Consider the following 20576-nt stretch of genomic DNA (forward strand, 5'->3'; position numbering starts at 1 on the left):
ACAAGTGCATGATTACCAACTTGCAGGGCTGTAGTTATTCTGCTAGTATGTCCTTGGACATTCCAGCTGTCCCCAATTTTAATACCATTATAAAACAGCGCTGTGATGAACTTTATACAGGAATGGCCGGCAGCAACCTGAATTACTTTCCTAGGCCAGGTTCCTACGTACCGGGCCAACTGGTCCGTTTCTAAGCTGTTAAGTAACTCAGTCCACGAACCAAGAAGGCTACTTCCGGTCGCCCTCAGTAAAGATGGCGGAAAGAGGAGGGTCACCGCAATAGGCAGCGGCATGGTGCCCTCGCTCAACATGGCGGTCTCGTGCCCGCCCCCTTGGCTTCCTGTCGGGTTACTCCAACACTTCAGTAGCAATGGCGGCGGCGATGGCGGTTTCTCACAGACTCCGCGATCTGCTAACGTGGCGTGAGTCACCTCTTGACCTCTGGGGGTCCGTTGTGTTGTCATAGAGATCATAGGACGAGGAGGCATGTCCGGGGTCACACAGGGTCCCCTTAAACTCAGGAGTTCGTGTGTTCCATGCAAGGGACTCCCCAGTTCTATAGGCCTGTGTTACAGTCCTGTCGTTGGCAGCTCTGTCCCCAATCTTGTCTCAGTCGCATGATCACGGGTCTGAAGTGGTCCTTAAATTGAGGTCACTGGTGCAGTGCATCCCCTAATCTTAAACTCTGTATCTCCCTAAACCGAGGTCTCTAAGGGTCCTGTATTCCCCAGTCTAGTGTCACTGAGATATGTGCCCTCTGCTCTTGAAGGAGCTGGGTCCCCAATCTGGGGTCATCAAAAGTTCTTTTTTCCTTTAACTCCCCAGGACTGACAGCCCCCACCCACCTGGGTCTCAACCTTTGTCTTCGCCCCATGGGCTCCTCTGCACAAAATGAGGCCTCTAGAGCAGCCCCCAGTGAAGCCCCAGACCACAACTATGAGTCCCTTCGGGTGACAGCTGCCCAGAGGCACGTTCTGCACGTACAGCTAAACCGGCCGGAGAAGAGGAATGCCATGAACAAGGCTTTCTGGAGGTCTGGCCTGTAGATCCTGGAGGCCTGCCTGCAGGAGGAGGCAGGGGCTGAGGGATTGGGCAGGGGTGGGTTGTGGGGGACAGTTGGACATGAGGGCAGGCAGTTCCCACCCCAGACACAGCTCTTCACTCCTTGCTTTTCCATAGAGAGATGGTGGAGTGCTTCAACAAGATAGCGCAAGATACTGACTGTCGGGCTGTGGTGATCTCTGGCGCAGGAAAAATGTTCACTGCAGGTACCAGGTGTTCTCCACACCCATCCCCTCCAGTCTCCCCTGTTCCTGGAAATAGAGCAATGTTTCTTAATTAGGGTTTTCAGCAGCTTCTAACTTCCCCTTTTATCATGTTAGACAATTTAAAACATTCAAATATCGAATATAGTCCAACAGAACATGACAGGATCATGGGCTCTGAAGTCAGGGTTTCCATCCTGGATCTGTGGCCTGACCAAGGCCCTTAACCTCTCAAGAGTCTGTTCTTTTGTGTGTGTCAGTAAAGTGTGTTATAATGATAACATGCTTTCATGCAACTATCCAACACACATGAACTGATTTCCAGTTACATGTCCGTTAGACCTTCTGATAGTCCCACAAGTCTGTTCCTCAGGTTGGATAATTTCCACTGACGAGATTCACTGACTCCTTTGTCATCTCTGTTCTGCTTTTAAGCCCATCCAGTGATTTTTACAATTTCTGATGTTTTAGTTTAGAGTTATCAAATTTCCATTTGGTTCTTCTTTGTATTTTCCATTTCTCTGCTGAAGATTCATATCTTTTTATTTATCATGAACATATCTTTCTTTGTGCCATTGTGCATATTTATAATGGCTGCTTTAAAATCTTTGTGTCCTAATTCCATCATCTGGGTTGCCAAGAGGTCAATCTGTTTATTTTCTTTTGAAAAAAAGGGTTTCATATTCCTATTTCTTTGTATTTGGAGTAAGTTTGGACTGTAGCTGGATTTTGGGATACTGGAAGAAGATGTGGAAACTCTGGATGCTATTACGTAACTCCAAAGAGTGTTGAGTTTCCTGTTTCAGTTTTTATATCTTTTGCATGGTTCATGGGTCAGCAAGCGATACGGGCTTCGGCCCCAGCAGCCACGCACCTCCCACTTGTGCCTCTTGTGCATATCCCTTCACCCCTCTGTGCTGCGGTTTCCTCGTATGACAAGAGTGGAGATAATATCAGTACCTATGTCAGGTTGCTGTGAGGATTGAATGAGTGAATATGTATAGTGTTAATAAATATAAAACTTTTAACAATGTAGCTGTTACTATTTATGATTACAAATAACTTCATTATGATTATGAATGATACCTGCAACTTTTCAAAGTTCACAGGGGAACAAGATGGGGGACTTCTCTGCACTGAGTAGTTCTTACTGTGTAGGGAGACACCTTGTACCCTGGTCTGGGATCCTTTATTTCAAGGGGTTGCAAAAGCCAATGTCTGTAGGTTCAGGTAGGGCGGGATCGCAAGGTGCCAGTGTGGAGTAATCTTGGCTCCTGTTGAGTCATGCAGGCTTCTCAGACATGGTGTAGAAGGCAGCTGATGCCCTTGGACTGACCCAGGTAGTTCTGGCCTCCACTGAAATGGAGTATATAAATAGTAACTTGTGATGCCATATGCTATGCAAAGTGCCTCTCGGCTATGTCCCCTTCAAGCCTTGCAGTCCCATCAACTTTTGGGAGGGTTTTACCCTCATTTTACAGAGAAGAAATCCAAGGCCCAGAGAATGAAGTGACCTGGCCAAGGTCACAACCAGGGGGTCCCATCTTAACCGTATTTAACTTGCACAAATTCCGCTCTACCCTGAGCTCACACTCTTCTGGTCTCACTTATTTAAACCAGCTGTGGAGGCAAGGAAGCCTTAGAGTCAGGGGTCTGACCGTACATGAGAATGATTTTTCAGGTTTCTTAACTGGCATTATTAGAAGACAGGAAACAGGATGAGAATGATGAAGCCCAGGAGGAAGAAAGGGAAGGATGGCTCTGTTCAGAACTGTCCCATAGCTCTGTCTCACTCAGAGTAAAAGCCACAGTCAGCCCCTTGGCCCAGGAAGCCCCACACAGCGGGCCCCTGTCACCTCTCTGAGCTTTACTCTTCCCATTTTCCCCCTTGCTCACTCCACTCCGGCTACCCTGGCTTCCTTGATGGTCCTCATACAGACCAGGGGCATTCCTACCACTGGGCCTTTGCACTGGCTGTTCCTGACGTTTGGAACTCTTTTGTTCCAGATGTCCCTATAGCTCCTTGCCTCTCCTCCTTCAGATCTTTATTCAAATGTCACTTTTTCAGTGAGAGGGTCCCTGACCACCCAATTTAATAACTGCAACAACCATCACTACATACTGCATGCGCACACACACACACACACACACTCCACTCTGCTTCCCTCCTTTGGTTTTCTTCTGGCACTTATCGCCATCTGACAAAATGTATTTTCTGATTTGTTTGTTTCTCCTATAGAAGGGCAGCTTCGTGAGGGCAGGAATTGTTTTCTGTATTGTTCACTTATTGAGCACGTACTGTGTACTAGGCCCTGTTTGGTCGCTGGGAATTCAGTGGTGGATAAAGACAGAAATTCCTCTGTTCCTGGAGTTCACACCCTATAAAAGGAGACAGGCACTAAAGGAGATAAGCACGTGATTATGTGACAACAAGAGGTCAGGGTAGCAGATAGGCAAAGAAAGGAGATAGAGAGTGATGGGGGCTGCTGTTTAGCCAGAGCAGGTCTTTCTAAGGAGGTGACCTAGGAGTTGTGGTCTGGACAGAGTGTCAGTCAGTCTTATGACCATCACAGGGGGAAGGACTGTTCTAGGCGGGGGGAGCGGGACGCACAAAGGCCCTGAGAAAGCAATGTGTTCTGTTGTTGTAACTACTGTTGGCGGCCTGTGTGCCCAAAGGAATAGGTTGGAAATGACGCTTGTGCAGGGCTGGTAAGGTGTTGACAAAGACCTTGCATTTTATTCTAAGTGGGATGGGAAGGAAGAAGAGAGGGCCCTGAGGTGTCCACAAGTTTCCTCCAGCTGCGTGTGGAGAGCAGACTGTCAGGGCAGGGGTGGAAGCAGGGAGACCAGGGGACACGATGGTAGCCAGAGTAGGGGTCATGGAGACTGATTAGTGGAGGAAAGGTCAAATTTGGGATCGTCTTGCAGTTGGAGCCCCCCAAATTGCTGTATCTCCCATCTTCCCGTATCAGGAAACATTACCTGAAAAGCCTGACCCCTGGACCCTGCTGCGTGGTTCTGGGTTCGAAAGCCCCATTCCACTACTCACAAGACAATGTGACCTTGGGCAAATAACTTAAACTCTCTCCGTGCCTCAGTATAACCCCCCCAAATGGAGATAGTGATAGGACCCACCTCATAGAATTGTTGTGAAAAGTCAGTAATGACTCAATAAATGTTAGCTTTTATTTATTTCATGTCCAATATGCAATCCCTCGCTAAGTTCTCTGTGAGTTGCTCTCCACTGTGGTGGTTTGGGGGTTCGAATTGGCTGAGCCTGGGTTCTGAAGTCCAGCTGGGGCAACGGGTAGGGCTTGGGAGGCTATGTGAGCCTCCCCCCTGTCCCCACCAGGTATTGACCTCATGGACATGGCTTCAGACCTCCTTCAACCTGAAGGAGATGATGCGGCCCGTATCAGCTGGCACCTCCGTGGCCTCATTGCCAGATACCAGGAGACATTCACCGTCATCGAGAAGGTGACTCTGGGGGGCTAGCAAGGCATCCCTCCTGCCCACCTGTCCTGGGCCAGCCCTGACCCTGCCCCTCCTGTAACCTTCCAGTGCCCTAAGCCCGTGATCGCCGCCATCCATGGGGGCTGCATTGGCGGAGGTGAGTCTGTGTCCCCCACTATCCAGGTACTCTCTCTGGCTGGGTGCCTATTGGCTGCTGCCCTTCTGCCTCAGCCAGTGGCCTCCAGCCTCAGATCTGTTGCTGGTTAGACTTTGTCCCAAGGTGCAACCTCACGACCTGGGAGGAGGAGTTGGTCCTTGTGGTTGTTTTAGTGTCCCTGGCCTCTACCTCCTAGGCGTGGACCTCATCACTGCCTGTGACATCCGGTACTGTGCCCAGGATGCTTTCTTCCAGGTGAAGGTGAGCCATCCTTCCAAGTTTCTGCTTCCTCAGGTCTACTTAGAGCTGGGCAATAATGGCAGAGGAGGGGCAGAGCAGGGACAGTGAAAGCTAAGGGATGGGGTGGGGGGAGGGTCTAGAGTAAGCCTGGAGGTCTTCATGGAAGAGTTCATCAGAACTAACCCTTGAAAGTAAGGCTTGGCCATGGAACTCAAGGGCAAGTCACTCAGTCCAGGTGAGCTCAGGTGTGAGTAAAAGTATGAGGCAAGAGTGAGGCTGGGGTGCCGCACCCTTAGTGCTGGAGAGGGCAGGATGGTGCCCATGGATGTGGTAAGGGAGTGAGGTGAGCAGGTTTAAAGAGGACTTTCCTCTGGAGATAGACATGGCTGACCCCAAAGAACTGGGAGGGCAGAGGAATTGGAAGGTGGGCTCTGTTCTGGACTGAAGGAACCTCCATGGATGAAAGCATGTGGATGGGAATGGAATGGAGTATTGGAGGAGAGGTGTCTGAAGTGGGGTGGAATGGGACCTCTGCAGTAAGTAGAAAATTTCACTGGCATTGAGGTTGCATGGGGGGCTGTATTGGGCAGAAAACAAGTACTGATGCGATTCCTCCCCCGCCCAGGAGGTGGACGTAGGTTTGGCAGCTGATGTGGGAACACTGCAGCGTCTGCCCAGAATCATCGGGAACCGGAGGTGGGTGGGGGGAGCCTGAGGGAGGTGACCACGGGGTGTCTCCTGAGCCGTGATTACTGCCGTCCCCTGATATGTCCTGTCTTCCTGCAGCCTGGTCAACGAGCTGGCCTTCACTGCTCGCAAGATGATGGCTGACGAGGCTCTGAGCAGTGGGCTGGTCAGGTAGGGCCACAGCCTGTGGCTTTGCTCAGGGGCAGGCAGGCCTGGGTGGGGCTCTCTGGATCCCAGTGGATCCTCACTCCGGGATTCCAAATAGCTTCCTCTCTCTGAGTGGTCAGTTCTTTATTTTGGAATCTCGTGCCCTGCACTGATTGGTCCATTTCAGAGGGTAGTGTCTTCATCTTCCCACTGTGCGTGGTCACTTCTGTGGGAGAGAGCCCTTCTTAGATCCACCTCCCCGATGCCTGATGCCCTTCATCCCTTCATGCCCAGCCGGATGTTCCCAGACAAGGAGGCCATGCTTGACGCGGCCTTCACCCTGGCAGCCGAGATTTCCACCAAGAGCCCTGTGGCGGTTCAGGGCACCAAAGTCAACCTGCTCTACTCCCGCGACCATTCAGTGGCTGACGGCCTGAACTACATGGTGAGGCTCTCCATTCAGCCAATCACAGCCTTTCTCTGATCCCAGAGTGGCCAATCAGGGCTCAGAGGCCTCTGCAGGCCTTGTCCTCTGGTGCCCTATGCCCCCTGTTTTCCGTAGGTCCAACTCCAGTCTTTCCCTTTTCTTTCCATTACCCCCTGTGCTGTTATCCAGGCTTCCTGGAACATGGGCATGCTGCAAACCCAGGACATCGTTAAGTCCGTCCAGGCCGCAATGGAGAAGAAGGAACTGAAGAGTGTCACCTTCTCCAAGCTCTGAGAGCCCCCACGTCCCAGGCTCTGGCCCAGGGTCTGGCCTTGTCCCACCTTGTGCCTGTGCTTCCTCATCTACAGAGAGGAGTAGTGAAGACAGTCACCTCGCTGCCTTCTCCTCTAGTCTCCCAGTTCATAACTTTATAACACTGATGTCCTCGTGCCCAGGTCTTATGTTTGCCCCATGAACAATAAAGCAGTGTCAAGAATCTGGTGTCCTTATTGGAGAGAGAAGAGAGGTGGAAAGGGGCTGAAATGCCTGGGCGGCTCCAAGGACCGAAGTTGTGCTAAAAGTTGGGGAGAGAGCCACACAAGTGATGACCATTCAGAGCTGGCAGTGGGCAGGCCATGGCAAATAGTACAGCAGGGAGGGAGTAAGCAAAAGTCACATGGCTCCGTCTGGGCTGAAAGGCTACAGATGGTTCCCTGCCTGGTCCCCACTCACTGCATAGTGGGATCTGGTGCTAGAGTCTGGCTAGGCTTCCATTGCTATCCAGTCTCTGGCCAACAGCCTCATTTCTTTAAGCTTTGAGTTTTCTTATCCACATATAATTCCACCATCCTAGATACATGTTTGGAATGAGTACAAGAGACCAAGCATTAATTCAGTGCCTTCTATACGCCAAGTCCTGTTTTGAGAATTTATTAACTTAGTGATTCATTTTGAGGACCCTATGAGGTTGATATTTTTAATATTCCCATTTCATAGAAGGGCAAGTGGGCAAATTGAGGTTAAGGCACTGATGCCAGGAAGTGGCAAAGGCAGGATTTGAACCCAGAATCTCTTGCTGCTGAAGTTAGTGATCTAAACACTATGTACACAATAGAAAGTCATGGTAAAGGCATGTAGTAGGCACACAATTTTGGTCCTTTCACAGTTCCTGAAGTGTCAAGCACCCCGTCCCTCCCTGCTTTCACCTGCTTCCATTGTCCACCTGTCCTGGGCTACTCCTGCAGCTCTGCCCTGCCGCCCAACCCCCTGACCTCACCCTCCCTCTGCTAACAAAGGTTTGGGCAGGGTTTTATGGATTCTGATAAGGCGCTGGCAGAGCCGAAGTTCACTAGCACTTCCTCTTTGCAGAAGGACCTAGAGGAGGGGTCCCTGACCTGAGTCCCCCAGGCCTGGCCCAGATGATCTGGGTTCTGGCTGGTTACCCCTCAGGCTGGTGAGAGAAGGGAGACCAGAGGCTGCCTTAGCAGCAGACATGAGCCTGGGATGCCCAGAAAGGGGATCCCTGTGGACCCTGACCTGCCGGCCACTCCCTTATCCTCAGGTATAAGAGCAAGCCACCACCCGCCATCTGTCATCATTCCCCACTCCTTCAGCTCTTCTCACAGGACCAGCTAGCAGCCCAGCCTCTCAAGATGGCCTATGTTCCAGCACCCGGCTACCAGCCCACCTACAACCCGGTGAGATACCCACCCAGGCTTTAACCCAGGCCATGGCTTAGCTCCACCCTGACCCCCACACGCCAATTTACTCTCACCCTGAACCTCAGAGGTGTCCAACTGACCCCTGGATCTGATTTATCCAATACTGACCCTGAGGCTTGATTTTCTCCCACCATGTCACTCAGGCTATTCATGTCCATATCTAACTCACGGCCCTCTTCATCTTCACGCCAAACCCTCACCTCTTAGTTTCCTCTCCCTTGCTTAAGGGAGTGGGGGGAGGCGGGCTTCTCGATGAGGGGTAAAGGCTGCAATAGGTGGATGGCCTTCGAGGCTCTTCACCTGGCCCTTTCTACAGACTCTGCCCTACAACAAGCCCATCCCTGGCGGGCTCAGCGTCGGAATGTCCATTTACATCCAAGGAGTAGCTAGCGAGCACATGCAGAGGTAAGACCCTCCCCCAGGCCAGGCTAGGCTGGGCCAGGGCCTATAAACAGGGGCTTCTGTCCTCTTCCCTTCCTCCACCCTGGTTGGGGAGGGGCTTATGCCACCACACCCAATGGCCACAGACCAGCCCTGGTCTGGGGAGTCCAGGGCTTGTTGATCAGATCAGGAGGGGAGCTTTGGGGACTGGGAAGGGCCAGGGAGGCTCACCATGAGAGGTGGCCCCAGACCTGGGCCATTACCTGGGCAATGATGGGCGTGATCACATGAATGAAGATGACAGGCCCAGAGCTGGGCCAGCTCTGTCACTTACCAGCGGTGTGATTGGGAAAGCTACTGTACCACTCTGTGCTTTAGTCTCCCATCTGTAAAATGGGGTTGTTTTAAGGATTCAGTGTGTAAAAGATGCAGAACTGGAGCGTAAGCACTAAAAGAAGTCCTAGCTTTTTTTGTATGGCCTTAAAATGATGATACTAATTGAGCTGACCTCACAGGATTATTGCTTCTTTGTTTATTGTTTCTTTGCTTATTGAGTGCCCACTTTCTGCCTGGGCACTGGGGACAGAGCAATTAGCGGTACAAAGATCACTGCCCTCATGGTGATGACATCCTAGTAGAGGAGAAAGATAAAAAAATAATAAATGAAATATATCAAACAGTGATAAGTGCTATGGAGATAAATAAGGAGGAAAGGGAGATGGGTAGTGGATGTGAGTGGGAGAGGTGTGTCATTCTCCCTTTAAATTGGGTGGCCAGGGGAGGTTTCTCTGGGAAGGGAACATTTCAGCAAAGACCTGAAGGAGGTTGAGAGAGGAAGCCTGGGGTGTATCTGAGGAAAGGGCAATCCAGGCAGAAAGAATAGCCAGTACAAAGGCCCTGAGACAGGTGTGTGCCTGCCTCATGGAATAACTTTGGGGGTGCTGGCATAAAGGGAGGTGCTCTGACTTGGGTGTTCACAGGGTGTATGTGGGGAATGACCAGGGAGGGAGCAGGGAAACCTGAACTGATAGATGTAGGAACCCTACATCTTAGGACAGTGCCGTGGTGACCAAGGGTGAACCGCAGAAGTCCCACTGGCAGTCCTGTTGGAAGTTGGAGGAGAGAGGGAGGGGTCTAGTAAGGAAAGGGATAGAGTGAAGGGGTGGTATTGGTTGTCTGCCTGCTGGGATTCAGGGGCAAGACCTCCCCCTTCAGTCTTGGGTCAACAGAGCCAAGGTCCCCCTGTCAGAGATCTTGGAACAGGGTGGGACACAGCCGGCTTCCCTGGGCTTGCAAGTGGGACCACGGTAACAGCCCTTGGATTCCCGCCAGGTTCGCTGTGAACTTCACGGTGGGACCGGGCTCCGCGGCGGACATCGCCTTCCACTTCAATCCCCGCTTTGATGGCTTGGACAAGGTGGTCTTCAACTCGTGCCAGGGCGGCGAGTGGGGCAAGGAGGAGAGGAAAAGGAGCATGCCCTTCAGCAAGGGCTCCCCCTTCGAGCTGGTGTTCATGGTCCTGGCGGAGCACTACAAGGTCTGAGCTGGGCGGGGCCTCCCCGCCTCCTCTCTCCTCACTCTCCCTTCCCCTTCTTCCCTCCCCCCTCTCTTTTTTCCTCTCTTCCCCTCCTTACTCCCCTCCTGCCTCGCTTTTTTCTTTTTCTTCTTTAGTGCCTATTAAAAACTGTATCTTTTATCTCTTTTTCTCATCCCCATTCTTCCACTGAGGAGTGGCGTCTTACAGGCTTAATGTGTATCACCTTGTTCCTTTGGGTTCTTGTGAAATGTATAGTTTTGCTATTATCGAGAACTGGAAACACACACACAAAAGGAAGCATAGGGTACAGTGAACCCTTCAGCTCTTTGGCCAGCGGCAATAGTTGTCAGCTCGAGGTCTCTCTGCTTTCATCCTTACCTCACACTTTCCCTCATATTATGTAAAAGCAAATCCCAGATATGCTACAATTTCATTTAGTTTTTATACACACAGTCACAATACCATTCTCACACCTAAAGAACTGACAGTCCTTCCTTAGTGTCGTCACATATCCGGTCAGTGCTCAGTCGTTTCATGAATGCCTTGTTTGCTGTTTTCTGCAGCTTGTTTGAATCAGGATCAAAATGAAACCCACACATCGTGACTGATTACTATTGTGCAAGTATTTTTGTGTGTGTTATTAAGTGTGACCCAGGTACAGAAACATGCATATGTACACAGCTCACGTTTTTTCACAAAGAGAACAAACACATCTGTGTAACCGGCCCCGAGGTTCTGAAACAGAACTCCTCCAACCCTGGAAGCCTCTTCATGTCCCTCCCAGTCCCCTTGTCCCCAGGGGTGGCCTTTATCCTGGATTCTCTTAGCCTAGATCTGTTTCTGTGCCTTTGCTTGTTTTAAGGACACGTGTTCTCAGAGCTGCGCTGTTCCTTCTGCTTTTCTCACTCATCATTTGTGTGTCAGAGCCCCCGTGTTGCCCTGTCACACCTGGTCTGTGCTGCCTGATGGTTATGCAGGACTCCCAGCGTCCCTGCTCCCCATATGACATGGCCCGGGACATCCTGGGCACATACATCCCACATAACCCATGCGAGGAGTCTCCTAGAAGGAAACTGCAGGGCTGGACAATCTACTGGGACTTTATTTGCCCTCCTATGGGCACCATATTTCTTACCTCATCACTGGTGGTTAACATCATGGTTTGAGGTTGGACAGATCAGGATTTGAGTCTGGGCTTTGCCACTCCCCCGTGTGTGACCTTGGGTTGGTCACTCTGGAGCCTATGCTTTCTCAAACAATAGGGACAATCCCTTGTCCTGCTTCATGGAGCTGTTGAGAGAATCACCATGTTGATATGAGCATGTAAAGCACTTAGCATGGAGGAAGCATGCCGTCCTGTGGAGCTGGCTCTGGGCCTTTGCTTAGCACTGTAACTAGAACCGTGATGACCTAAAGTGCAGAGATATGATTACGAGGCAAGGCTCTCCACAGAATTTCCCTAGTGCCTCTCACATGCCTTGCTGGCTTTTAATCTCCCAACAATCCCAGAGCGAGCCCTCATTTTACACATGAGGAAACAAGGGCTCAGAGAAGTGAAGTGACTTACCTGAGGTCACACAGCCAAGATATGTCAAAACTAGACTTCAAACTCAGCAATTTCGTGCCAAAACCAGGACTCAGACTCTCTTCTCTCCTGATTTCCATCCCTAGCCTAAATTCTCTATTCTCTCCCATCCACCAATCTGTGAGCTGATTTTGACCCCTGTTTGACCTCTGACGTATGGACTCAAAGGTTCCTGACTCTGAGTCTGTCCCCGCTCACCCCCAAGATTTTGAACCCAAGTTTAAAAGATCCCTGTACCCTGCTTCCTGTCTCTACCTTTCCCAGGTCATGGGTGCTGATCTGACCTTACCCTGCCCTCCAGGTGGTGGTAAATGGAAATCCATTCTATGAGTTTGGGCACCGGATCCCCCTGCAGATGGTCACCCACCTGCAAGTGGAGGGGGACCTGGAGCTTCAATCAATCAACTTCATCGGAGGCCAACCTGCGCCAAACCAGGTGTGTGGGGTCTCCCTTTCTTATTTGCTTCCTTCTTTAATTACTTCATTCCTACATTTGTTAATTTCCTGAGCACCTGCTCTGTGCCAGTCCTTTTGCTGGGTGATGCCATGGTTACCTAGAGGTGACTGAGACCGTCTACTATGTCACCAGATGTTGTTGGCCACAAGTGGTCAGGGCTGGGGTGGGAGACATACAGGAGCTTTGGGGCGTCGTAAGGATGGGCTTCCTGGAGGAGGAGGTGTGTAAGTTGAGTCAGGAAATGAAGATAAGGAGGAACAAAAACCACAGAAATAGCAAACAAGTTCATGAGACGTTCCCTAACATCATTAGTCACCTGGGAAAGTCACGGAAAATCACACGAGTTACCCCTACACCCACCAGAAGAGCTGCAATGAGAAAGGCCCACAGTACCAATAGTCAGGGAGGCTGTAGACTGACCCACGTTCAACAATCCCACTCCCAGGTCTACAATGAACAATGGTCACCAGGACACATGCACTGGAACTACTCAGGGAAGCCCAAACTCCAGACTTTTGTTTTTCAGCTGAGGGCTCCACACTCCCAACCTGTAAGCCCCCCAGCACCTCCAAGGAGAAAGTGCTCTGATGAGCATGAGACCCATTTTACAGATATGGGTACTGAGACACAGAGAGTTTAAGTCACTTGCCCAACGTCACGAAGCCAGTAAATGGCAGAGCCATGGGGTCTGTGCTCAGAGTGCTCCTCTCCCTACCGGATGAGGAAACGTTGGGACTGTCTTCATCCGTAAGGCAGCCGAGGACCTGTGTGCTTCATTTATCTATCATGCTTCATCAATGCATTTTAAAAAGAAAAACAACAATAAACCTCTTTTTAAAGGGCCTTCAGAATAGCTGACACAAAGTGGGAGTCAAGGCAGAAAAGCCTTCACTAGAAAGAGGAGGAAACAGAGAGAAAGAGAGAGTTAATAAAAGTAAACAAGGGAAGGGGAAGGTGTTCCAGGTAGGAGGAACCACCTGTGAGAAGGTGTGGGTGAGAGAGAGCAACAGAGACATAGAGACAGAAACTGAGAAATGGAAGGAGAGAGACACACACACAGACTGACAGAGAGGGAGACAGACAAGTGAGAGAGACAGGAACTTGGCTGGGGCCAAGGACTCCTCACTGCCCCAGTGGTGGGCACGTGGAGGGAGGGGCACATGGTGGTTGGGGATGAGGTGAACAGGGGTATTGTGTACACTTTATCATGCAGCTTCTGAGTTGAGGGGGACAGAGAGGGGCTGATGAGGGTCCTGGGACAGCAGGAAGCCAGAATAGGGAAGGGTACAAGAACAGAATTTATCAGCCTTGTCCAAAGGGGTGGAATGAGATTCACTGCCTCTTGGAGCTCCCTGAACATGGTGAGACCTTCTCCATTAATGAGCCATCTGGGTGCCACCCTTTGATCCCAGAATTCCCTTGGATGGTGGTGGTTGCCTGCCCCAGGACAGGCATCCTTGACACCCTCTAGTCCTTAGTTTGGGGTGCCTCTCATTGTGTCCCTCTCTCTCTATGCCCGTAGACACCCATGGTTATCCCGGCATACCCAGTAAGTACCTGCTGTTGGGTGATGAATTTCCCCTTGAGGTGGAGATTTGGTGTCTGAGGAGGTCTCGGACAACCAAAGGACCCTAGTCCCCCTCACCATTCCTGCCTTCTGTCTATCCATATAGGGTCCCGGAGGGTCCTGCCACGCGCCGCCGAGTAACCTGCCTGTAAGTGGGAAGACTGTGGCTGTCTGGTGGAGGGGTGGTGAGCACTGGGGGCATCACAGAGGCTCGATCTTCAGTGGAAGTAACCCAGCCCCGAGAGACACACCTGCATGTAGTAGATGTGCCATAAATATTTGTCAAATATTATAGAACAATATCTCTTCTTCCTCCCTTCACAGACCATGGAGGGACCCCCAACCTTCAACCCGGTAAGGCGTCCTGAGGGAATTGAGGGTTCTGTGGTGGGCGACTTGTGGGGAAGCGGGCACTGGTGGTGGCTAGGAGGCCCAATCCACAGGGAGCCCTGGGAGGGTAGGAAAGAGTGGGCAGAGGGCATTTGGAGTGGGAAGTGAGAAGAGGGTGGAGTTGGTGTCAGGGTGGGGCAGGGACAGGGATTGGGGGCATTTCCCAAGAAGGTAGGGGCCCCTCTCTGAAAATTTGTTCCTGCTTCTGGTGACCTGAGACATGATGGGACCCCATGTTCTCTTCCCACAGCCCGTGCCATTTGTGGGAAGACTGCAAGGGGGCCTTACAGCCCGAAAAACCGTCATAATCAAGGGCTATGTACTCCCCACAGGCAAGAGGTACAGAACTGAGACTGAGGGGGGATCCCCAGTCCCCCTCCTTCCTCAGACCCAGGAGTCCAGTCCCCAGCCCCTGCCTTCCTTGGGGAGCCAGGTGCTATCACCCCGGTTGACTCCCATCTTCCACTCTGTCCCCAGCTTTGCCATCAACTTCAAGGTGGGATCCACAGGGGACCTAGCTCTGCACATTAACCCCCGCATGAACGAAAACGCCGTAGTTCGGAACAGCTACCTGAATGGCTCCTGGGGGTCCGAGGAGAGGAAGCTCTCCTACAACCCATTTGGTTGTGGACAGTTCTTTGATGTGAGTCTGGATCTCTTTCCCCCGTTCCTCCAAAGCCTCCATCGAGGCCCTGGCCTCATGCCCACCCCTGTCCCTACAGCTCTCCATTCGCTGTGGCATAGATCGCTTCAAGGTTTACGTCAACGGCCAGCACCTCTTCGACTTCTCCCATCGCCTTTCGGCCTACCAGAGGGTGGACATGCTGGAGATCCAGGGTGATGTCACCTTGTCCTACGTCCAGATTTGATTTATTCCTGGAAGCATAACCCCCAGCAACACAGAAATCAAGATTCCATAAGACTCCCTTTTAGGCCCCTAATAAAATGTCTGAAGGTGTCATGAGTGTCTGTGACTCCATTCACCACCCTCACGGTTCCTTCCTTCCTTGGTTCAATCATACACGGTCCATTCAGCCATCCAAGCACCTATCTATCCATCCTTCCATCATAATGAATTGAGGTATCCCCCCCACACCCAGACAGTGACCTTAGGGCCTACGTGTATCCACTCTTTCACTCCTCGCAACAATTATTATCATCCACAATCAAGATTGAAGGAGGGAGCACCACTAATGACTCTGCAGAAAATATAAGGATTACAAGGGAGTATTATGAACAAGTTTAAGCCAACAAATTAGACAACTTAGATGAGGAGAACAAATTCCTAGAAAGTCAGAAATGATCTAAACTGACGAAAGAAACAGAAAATGGTTTTTTTCTCCATAGAAACATTAACAAAATTTTCATATAACTATTCATTACAATTTATTTGAAAATTAAAAAGACCTAGAGTAGTCAAAACAATTTTGAAGTTAGAATACTTTTTTAAAAATTTTATTGGGGAATATTGGGGAACAGTGTGTTTCTCCAGGACCCATCAGCTCCAAGTCGTTGTCCTTCAATCTAGTTGTGGAGGGCGCAGCTCAGCTCCAAGTCCAGCTGCCGTTTTCAATCTTAGTTGCAGGGGGCACAGCCCACCATCCCATGTGGGAATTGAACCAGGAACCTAGTTGTTGAGAGCTCACACTCTAACCAGCTGAACCATTCAGCTGCCCTGAAGTTAGAATACTTACACTACATGATTTCAAGACTTACTATAAAGCTCCAGTAATCAAAAATATGGTATTGGCATAAGGAGAGACACATAAATCAATGAATCAGAAGAGACACTTCAGAAATAAAACCACACATACATGGTCAATTTGTTTTTGACAAAAAAAACTATCAAGGTAACTCAATGAGGGAAAAGACAGCCATTTCCAAAAATGATGCTGAAGTAACTGGAAGTCCATATGGTAAGAAATGAAATTAAAAGAAAGTAACCCTTACTTTACACTATGCACACAAATTAAAATAGATCATATACCTAAACATAAATGAGAGAACTATAAAAACAGCTAGGAAAAAGAAGCACAAGAGATCATTTTTGTGACCTTAGGTAGGCAAAGATTTCTTAAATAGAACATAAAAGCATAAGCCATAATAGAGTGGATAAAGTGTCCTTCATCATAATTAAAGACTTCTGCTCTGAGAAAGACACTGGTAAGAAAATGAAAAGGCTAACCACAGATTAGGAGAAAATATTCACAACACATATATTTGACAAAAGCCTATATCCAGAAAGTATAAAGAACTCTTCTAACTCAATAATAAGAAAAGAAACAATTCAATGAAAAATGGGCAAAAGATTTGAACAGACAATTCACAAAGAGAATATACAAATGGCCACTAAGCATCAGTACTACAGGAAAATGCAAATTAAAACCACAATGAGTTACCAATATACATCCACTGCGATGGCTAAAGTTAAAATGAACAAACAAGTAGAAACCTGACAATACTACCTGTTGGTGAGTGTGTGATGTAACTTTCACACACTGCAGGTGGACATGTAGAATGGTTCCACCACGCTGGAAAACAGTTTGGCAGTTTCTTACAAAGTTCATATACACTGATCACGTGAACCAGTAACTCAGCTCTTAGGTACTTACCCCAAACAAACCAAAACGTATGTCCACACAATGACTTGTTCCTAGCGTCCTAATGCGTGACCACCAGCTCCATCAACAGGTGAATGCATGAGCAAACTGGTACTCATCTGATGGACTTCTACTCAGAAAGGAAAGAGTTACTAGTACGTGCAAGCGCGTGAATGAACCTCAAAAACATTATGCTGAGAAAAAGGAGCCAGGCAGAAAAGAGCATGGGCCCTACTTTTACACGAAATTTTAGAGCAGGAAAACCTACTTTGTGATGACAGACATGTCAGTCACGGCCAGGTGCCAAGGGTGTGCTTGGGCAGGGGTGATGGGAAGATCTTGTGCCTAGACTGTGGTGCTGGGCACACACCGTATGGATTTGTCAAAATTCATGGAACCTGACACCTAGAAGGAGTTGATTGTATTGTATTACATTACACCTCAATAAAGTTGATATTAAGCAAAACAAAATAAACCACAGTTTCCCAGGGGTTTAGACCTCAAGCTATGGGGTCACGTTCACCTGATTCTGGTGTGTGCTCCGCCATCTATGTGATGCGTGACCTTGAACAGGTCACTTAACCTTCTTGTGCATCAGATGTCTCTTTTGCAAAATAGGAATAATAACAGTAGCTACTTCAGAGGGTCATTTTAAGGATAGAAAGAATGGCTAGTGCAGTGACTACACATAGCAGGGACTCAGAAAATGTTAGCTATGGAGACATATATGTATACATACATATACATATAATATGAACCCCGATTTTCCCCAAAATATAGTATAAATTATTACAGAAAAAAGACTAGAAGGAAACACACTAATGTAGTAAGAATGATTCTTTCAGAGTGGTGAAATGGTGGGTGATTTTAATTTTCTTATTCAAAATCCTGCACTAAGTATGAACACATTTTATAATCTGAATGGAGAGTATTAAAAAAAGGTAAAAAGCTACTGGCTGACGTAGGTCCAAGGACAGTCACTGCAGTATAGTTTGGTTTTAGTGGGTGATGTGACACCACCAGACATCCAAGAGGACTCAAGTGACATTCATTATGTTCCTCCTTGTGATGGAGCACTGAGCAGCCAGCAAAGTGAATGAAGTTGGACACATATTTATAACTAAGGGACATGAACAAGGTCAGCGGGTGGAGGTTGTCACTCTGTGCAACGAGGGAGAAGAAACTACATACGCATGTGCTTAGAAGAGCACTGAGAGTTTTGGAAAGATACATAAGAAATGAAGACATGGGCAATAGTTTACTCTCATAAAGGAGGACTTTCTTTTGTATAAATGTGTGTGTATATATACATATGTGTATATATATACATATATATATATATATGACAGAAAGTTGTAAGTACAGTACATTTTTCGCCTACACCCACTGGTTGCCAACATGCTTCGTAATCATCTTCAAATATATTTTTGTTTATTTTCTACAAACGAGAACCTTCTCCCTCATGTCCACTGTGAGGCAATGGTGTAAACCAAGAAGTTAATACCTAGGCCACTCGGGGAGGTGCGTCTCAGCCATGGAGGCCGTGAACCCTTGGAACCCAGCGCCTGCGCCAAACGCTGCTGGGCTACTGCTAGGCCATTTCGTAGCATCGGCGCTGGTCACTCACGAGATGTTAAATATTATCTAAGGCATCAGCTTCTTGCTTTGTGAACTTCTCCAGGCTATAGCACATCACAAATATTCAAGCTGAAATCAATGAAAAAAACCTGGAAATTGAACTTCTAAGACTAGAAAAAGATACAGCTGACGCTGCTCATGCTTCCTTTTTGGATGAAGTATCATATTCTGCAAAGTAGGAATGATCTTTTGGAAGCAGTGCTAAAAGAGAAGAGGTCCCTTAGGCAAAGACTGTTGAAACCTATGTACCAGGAAAACCTGCCTACTGAATCTGCTTAATCACAGATACATGGCACATTTGCTGAAGTTGGCAGTGACTTTCATTGAGAGATTAGAAATCCATCTTGAAAAAATTAAAAATATCCCTCATTTAGATGCAAATCTAAAGAAAATGAGCAAAGCTTTAGCAAAGATGAATATTTTGGTGACTAAGACAGAAGAACTGGCAGAAAATATACGCCAAGTGGTGAGAACAACAAAAGGAAGTTTCCTCTTCTATCGCCAGAATATTCGCTGATGAAAATTCTCTTCATAACGACGGGTTCACTGGTCCTTGTTTCATCACACTCCTTAACCCAAGAAGACCTTCCAACGCAGTGGATGAGTAAAGTAGTTGTTCATAAAAAAGCAGGATCATTGCCAAAAAATATCCTAGTAAAACAACCAGAGATCATGTTTTGAAGCCGATTTTACTGACGTTTGCAAATGGGATATAGAAGAGTGGTAATAATATCTTAAACATTGCCTAAACACTTAAGCAAAACTTTTACTTGTATTTTATCAGAAATCTGTCCACGTCTAGCCTTGGTTTCAAATACCTTCCTATGCTTTTTTTCTTCATGTGATTTCATATGTATATACATACATACATATATACATATATATGTATATGTATATGTATATATATATAAAATGTCACATATCATATCACAAATATTGATGTGCCTGGTTGTTTTGGTTTTATTTTTGTATTTTGTTTATTATGTCTTTTTCAAAATAAAAAAATAAATCTCTAATTTCTAATTAAAAAAAAAGAAAGAAAAAGAAAAGAAATTAATACCCTAGATCGCTACCAGCTAATCTGAGGACCCCCAACCACGTTTACCATCTGTGCCAATAATTCTACTTTCTACTACATACTTTTGAAGTTTGTACCATATGTACATGTTATCCTTACAAAAATTTATATCTGTGCTTGACAAAGGCAAATAAAAGTGAAAACCAAGTCATTCAACGACCCGGGGAATTCAAACTTGGGTTTTCCACTGGGAGCGGTGACCTCTTCTGAAAAGCTGACGTAAGTGGGAGCTTTTAAAATGAAGCCAGAGCAGCCCTTCCAGAGGAGCTGCCTTGCATGCCTTACTCCCAGAACCTTTGGAATGTTTGAACCGGGCAAAATAACCTTTGGACTCGGCCAGATCAGCAACGTCTTCCAAACAACTGTTTGCAAAGCTAACAGGAAAACAGATCTCCTGACAGATAAAGACAGATAACTATGACGTTCTTCAGAATTACTAACCAGCCACGTATGTATAGCTAAAGATTAATTTCTCGTGCTAGCACCAACCTAAATTCCTTTCTTCTATTCATGTAACTATTTCCCTTCCCTTGTCTCATAAAAACCCTTTGTCTTCACTCTGAAATCGGGACACCATTTGGGTTTCTGCTTGGATCTATGCCCCCAGTTATAATTCTGTGATCTCAAACGTTTGTTGCCTCATTTTATGGCTTTTTACTTTGGGCTTGGCCACCCTCGTTCCAGAGCCCACCCAAAGATGTACTCTCAAGGCCGGGCATGGGGTGGGGAGGCTCAAGGAGCAGAAACACGGATCCTGAAAAGGCTCCACCACCCCCCCACCCCGGCTCCCCGCGGGGCCTAGCTTCTCACCACACAACGTTCGTTTCCTGTTAAGTCCAGACCCGTACTGCTACGTCGGCAGCCGCCCTCAGGGAAGGAAGACGGCATGTCACAAAGTACGCGGGTTCCTGGCCTGCAGCCCCTGTCACATCCCGCCGGGGCGGGGCTCAGGACTTTCCCGGGACGCGGGACCCACCCAAGGTGTGGGGCTGGCACGCTGCCATCGGTCGGGCTCCATCCCACAGCCCAGACACACGCCGATCGGGGCGCTCCGCGTAGGGTGCGGGGCTCGGGGTGCTCGCGTGGTCCTGGCTACCCCCACCCCCACCTGGGCCGTTTGGTGGCGACGAGCAAGCCCCCTGACACCAGACAATCAGCACCTGGCGGTCGGGGGTAAACTGGGCGTCTGTCCCAGAGCACCCGCTCCCCTTCCTCTCCAGAACCACCCGGGAAAGCCGAGGGGAAG

General features: G+C 48.5%; 2 protein-coding genes and 1 pseudogene across 3 annotated transcripts; all 3 read left to right on the forward strand.

The window, feature by feature from the left end:
* Positions 1-263: 263 nt before the first annotated feature.
* On the forward strand, positions 264-6872 carry ECH1 (enoyl-CoA hydratase 1). Its single transcript, XM_019751491.3, has 10 exons — positions 264-422; positions 826-1033; positions 1180-1268; positions 4618-4742; positions 4827-4875; positions 5072-5136; positions 5741-5811; positions 5902-5973; positions 6244-6394; positions 6566-6872. The coding sequence occupies exons 1-10, from the start codon at positions 371-373 to the stop codon at positions 6668-6670; spliced, it is 987 nt and encodes a 328-aa protein (XP_019607050.2). The 5' UTR covers positions 264-370; the 3' UTR covers positions 6671-6872.
* Positions 6873-7025: 153 nt separating this feature from the next.
* LGALS4 (galectin 4) lies at positions 7026-14973 on the forward strand. Of its 2 annotated transcripts, XM_074314370.2 has the most exons (11): positions 7026-7829; positions 7938-8073; positions 8414-8502; positions 9811-10015; positions 11902-12036; positions 13580-13606; positions 13731-13772; positions 13949-13978; positions 14265-14353; positions 14492-14657; positions 14737-14973. In XM_074314370.2, the coding sequence occupies exons 1-11, from the start codon at positions 7795-7797 to the stop codon at positions 14881-14883; spliced, it is 1101 nt and encodes a 366-aa protein (XP_074170471.2). In that variant the 5' UTR covers positions 7026-7794; the 3' UTR covers positions 14884-14973. The 2 variants fall into 2 exon arrangements, with proteins under 2 accessions (XP_074170471.2, XP_019607049.3); XM_019751490.3 differs by lacking the exon at positions 13580-13606.
* A 2677-nt stretch (positions 14974-17650) lies between these two features.
* Positions 17651-18898, forward strand: LOC109458001 (HAUS augmin-like complex subunit 2 pseudogene; annotated as a pseudogene).
* Positions 18899-20576: the final 1678 nt, after the last annotated feature.

This window comes from Rhinolophus sinicus, chromosome 8, assembly GCF_057876585.1.
Source record: "Rhinolophus sinicus isolate RSI-liver-muscle chromosome 8, RSI-T2T, whole genome shotgun sequence".
NCBI classification, from domain to species: Eukaryota; Metazoa; Chordata; class Mammalia; order Chiroptera; family Rhinolophidae; genus Rhinolophus; species Rhinolophus sinicus.